Source organism: Gekko japonicus, unplaced genomic scaffold, assembly GCF_001447785.1.
Source record: "Gekko japonicus isolate JY-2015 unplaced genomic scaffold, Gekko_japonicus_V1.1 scaffold1040, whole genome shotgun sequence".
Taxonomy (NCBI): Eukaryota; Metazoa; Chordata; class Lepidosauria; order Squamata; family Gekkonidae; genus Gekko; species Gekko japonicus.
The window spans coordinates 134,547-139,136 of NW_015162511.1; the positions used below are offsets into that span (position 1 = coordinate 134,547).

The 4,590-nt window shown below is 49.2% G+C and overlaps 1 protein-coding gene across 1 annotated transcript in view; it reads right to left on the reverse strand.

Moving 5' to 3' along the window:
• Positions 1-1,962: 1,962 nt before the first annotated feature.
• RAB33A (RAB33A, member RAS oncogene family) overlaps positions 1,963-4,590 on the reverse strand; it is a 6,471-nt gene continuing 3,843 nt past the window's right edge. The window contains exon 2 of the mRNA XM_015406157.1: positions 1,963-2,545. Coding sequence (XP_015261643.1) covers positions 2,090-2,545 — 456 coding nt within the window. The 3' untranslated portion in view covers positions 1,963-2,089. The remainder of the gene's footprint in view (positions 2,546-4,590) is intronic.

The following is a 4,590-nucleotide window of genomic DNA, read 5'->3' on the forward strand; positions in this document are numbered from 1 at the left end:
TGCTCCCAGCAGCCCTCAGTCAGAGCAAGAAGCAGCCAGGTAAGTTGCAGAGCTCCCCCTAACCCAAAACAGTCCAGTGGCACCTTTAAGACCAAGTTTTATTCAGGTACAAGCTCTCCCTCCTCTGTGTGAGGACAAATCTCCCCTTCCCCCCCCCCCCAATAGCTAGCAATCCAAAACAGTCCAGTGGAGCCTGAGAGGTGGTTGTTGCCTTCTGACACGCTTCCGGTGATGTCAGGGGGTATGGCATGTGCAAATAAGTCATGCTAATGAGCTCCTGCACCTCTTTTTCTATGAAATGACCCCCGCAGAAACTGAATCCAGAATCCCTCCATAACAGCAAGAGTAATGTAGGGCAAGGAGCAACTGACCACAACCTCCAAATGTGTGAGATGGTTCCAGTTGTCCTCAGGTCGGCAGGAAACCTTATCTGGAAGAGCCAAGCTGGCCTTGTGCAACACACTTCAGTAACCCTGTTGCCTGCTAGCAAATTCATCTTTCAAAAGGGGAGACAAATCCCCAGGGCTGACTCCCTGCACAGTTCCAGTGACCTCTGTGGAAAGGTTCATGTTAAGCTGCTAAATGACATGGTGCCTTCCTACGCTCATGTCTCCCCTCCCTTCAGTTGACTCCAGTGAGAACAGGAACCATATTATTAATCCAATCCACATTATTCTCTTCTCAGAGGTGCTCCAAGGGAGTTTGGTGCTTGAGCAGGACACTCCAAATTGCATTGCAACCTCACTCTCCAGATGAGGAACATCTAATATACTGGCAGCTTCATGCCTCAAAATATGTTCATTGCAGTGGGCGGCTCCCTCCCCTCCCCTCCCCATACTTTACTAGAGTAACAGGGCAACGGCTCCTCCAGGAAACTGTTAACATACAATCTACAGGTTGCATTTGTCAGTAAGCTGACGTGGGTGGTTTAAAAGGCCAGATAACCAGGGGAGTTGTTAAAGTGTACCCTAGCCCTTACATTGCTGAATCCATGTTCCTGATAAGCGAACACTTCCCTTACCATCTGTGTTCACACACAAAGACCAGCCATCTATGTTCCAAGCTGCTGGCATCTGACCAGTCTTATTTACCATGGTGAAAAGAGCAGCTAGCGGAGAGGCCCACCACTCTGGGTCAGCTTTCAATACCTCAGGGATTATCACATCTGGGCTAGGAGCTTTGCCTAATTTTAATTGATCAATAAGAGGTGTTATTTCCTCCGGAGTAACAGGAGGCCACTCCAGGAGACCATCCAGGGGAGAATAAACCAATTGCATTCCTTTGAAAGAATCCTCATAAAATAAATCAGAAAAGTATTGGAATCATGTTTCAGGCATAATAGCTGATATAAAGGGTATCTCAGAACGAGTAGCACCATTAATAATGGCCCAAAACTGCCTGGTATCATTCCGGGTAATAGCACTGAGAAGTTGTTCCCACTGTTTATTAATAAAGGGCAACCTTTTAGTCTTTATAAGATGATGTAAATAATTTTGGAGTATCTGGTACTACCAGCTATCTATGTTATACTGTGTTGCCCCTTGAACCATCTGGAATACCGACAATACTCCACTTTTCATTCTGGTTCAAGTGGCAGGTCATACGTATCCTAAGTTCCCCTGCAGTGGCAAGCTGGCCATTGATTCCAAGTGGCAGGTCATACATATCCCCTGCAGTGGCAAGCTGGCCATTGATTTCTTATGTTGTTAAAACAAAGATTCACCATTTTCAATCCCATACTTCTGCAAAATTTAAGGGGGTGTTTTGCCCTCTACCAACATTGAGATCACTGAATGTGGCCAGTGGACTCTACTCTATGATGTAGTAAGCAGTGTGGTTAATCCAGTCAGGGAGACTGGAACAACCAAACAGCTGAGAATGTTGGATAACCGCTCCTTCCCAGCTTGCCTCAAAATGCAAACCTGCAAGGATAAAAGTTACACCCAAACCAGTTGTGAGCCATACAAATTTTTATTATCTTAACATTATCTTAGATTGAGACCAGCAGGGCTCTGTTCAGTTTGTGCAGGCACAAAACCACCTGCCCCACTTCATTAAACGGTCAGGAGTGGAGACCTCCGCAAGGAGTTCAGCAAGGACAGGAATTTTTGCCACTAGCCTCTGACAAGAGCTGCGTTTTCTGGGCCCTCCCTTGCTGTCTCTCCATGTCCCGATAAAGCAGAGACTTCTGGGCCTTCAGCCGACAAGCCAGGCACATGAAAATAGACTCCACGTTCTGGCTCTCTTTGGGGTCCTTGGCCGAGGTTTCAAATAAAAGCATATTGTGAGCGTCGGCAAACTTCAAGGCCAAACTGGATGGCACCTGGATCTGATCTCGCAAGTCACACTTGTTTCCAACAAGCACCTTTGGGACAAGTGCAGGGACGGCGTGGCCGTTGCACTCCTCAATCCAGGTCTTTAGGTTGAGGAAGGACGCCATCTTGGTGACATCATAGACAAACACGACGGCATGCACATTGCGGTAGTAGTGCTCTACCATGCTCTTCCGGAACCTCTCCTGGCCAGCTGTGTCCCACACCTGCACCTAAAGAAGAAGACAGAGTTCCTGTTGAGCCAACAAATGAGGCAGAGAGCTTGCACAGTCTAGTTTGCTTTCCAGTTACAGCCAGTGCGTAGTCTCGGAAGTACATTATTAGCTCTGCAGATACCTGAAGTCACAAATCTGAATCTTAAAAGGCCTTGCAGGTTTCTCTGTTCATTTTGGAATATTCAGGACCTTTGAGACTCAGAGAGTTTGCGTGTCACATTACTAGACTTGGGGCATTCTAGGAACTAAGCATGGGAAGACGTACCCCTCCTTTACTGTTGATTACATTTCATGGTTACGTCTCCTCTCCAGAGACCTGCTTAGGGCTGCTCAGCAATAACAATTTGTTTTGTAATAAAATGCAAAGAATTAGCAAAACAAGCCACTGAAATAGCATCAGGACAAATAGAATCAAAGAGCTGGAAGGGGTCATACAGGCCACCAAGTCCAACCCCCTGCTCAGTGGCAGAATCAGCCCTAAAGCATCCCTGACAAGTGTTTGTCCAGCCGCTGCTTGAAGACTGCCAGTAAGGGGGAGCTCACCACCTCCAATCCCACTGTTGAATTACTGTTGCTGTCCCTGAAGAGCAGGGGTTCCTGAATTTTTACCCCATGTCTTCTTATATTGTGGCTTTTATACTGAGTTGACGAACTGCATAATTAGCCCCCTCTTACACAAATTTCAGGGTTACCCAGAGGAGTGCTTGTTTTTATACCTTTTATCTGACTGGAGTCCTTACATTACCAATCAAATTGTTAGGTATTTCCTATCTGTTATGAGGATCTGTGGGTTGGTTGTGAATGATCATGAATAATTTTATCCCTGCCCTGACCTGGATAGCCCAGGCAAGCCCGATCTCGTCAGATCTCGGAAGCTAAGCGGGGTCGACCCTGGCAAGTATTTGGATGGGAGACCTCCTTGGAATACCAGCAGTCGGGAGGTAGGGGCAGGCTTTATTCAGCCACCAAGTAGGGGTCAGTCACCAGACGTCGCCATGAATTCCAGATACACATGCACCCATGCATGCACATGTGAAAAATAATTTAAAAATCTCTATCTTTATATCTAATAGCCAAGTTGCCCCCTCTGTGCGGATATCTAAATCCGCAAATCGGGGACACTTGGGGGGCAGAGAGATTTCCCTGCACACTTAGAGCAGAGCCCAGGTGTGCAGAAAAATCTAAAAAGTTGAAAAAACTATACACCGGGGGAGGGGAGGGAGACCGTTTGGCGGGCCTCAGGCCTCACTGCCGCTGCTGGGGAGGGTGGGTGGGAGAAAGCTTGGCAGGCCGGTGGCTGTGAGCCACTCAGGCCTTGCCACCGCTGTGGGGGAGGGAGAAGGCTTGGCAGGCCTCAGGCCTCGCTGCTGCCTCTGGGGAGGGGGGCAGGAGAAGGCTTGGTGGGCTGGTGGCTGTGAGCTGCTCAGGCCTCGCCACCGCCAGGAGGGAGGAGGGAGAAGTCTTGGCAGGCCTCAGCCCTTCCCGCCTCCGTGGGGAGGTAGGGGCTTGGCGGGTCTCGCCGCTGCTGGGAGAGGGGGGGAGAAGTCTTGGCGGGCCCCAGGCCTCGCCGCCAGGGTGGGGAGGGAGGAGGGAGGAGGGAGAAGGCTTGGCGGTCCTGATGGGTCTGCCTGCTGGGCTCACCTGCTGCCGCTTCCTCCTCCTGCGGAGCTCTCCTGCAGGCCGGGAGCTATGGGGAATACTCCCCCCCATGAGTATCGTGAGTCCCCCTTCTTGTTTTATCTAATGATCATGTATCGGTGTGCTTTCTGATGTGTACATTTATACTCACTGGCTACATAGTATTCTAGAGAAGAGAAGAGATTTATACCCCACCCTTCACTCGGAGTCTCAGAGCAGCTTACAAACTCCTTTCCCTTCCCCTCCCCACAACAAACATCCTGTGAACAGTGTTCCCTCTAAGCTGAGTTAGTGTGAGCTAGCTCACAGGTTTTTAGACTCTGGCTCACACATTTTTGTCTTAGCTCAGGAAGGATGGCTCCAGGGCAAACTAATTTTTGCTCACAAGACTCCACAGCTGAGGC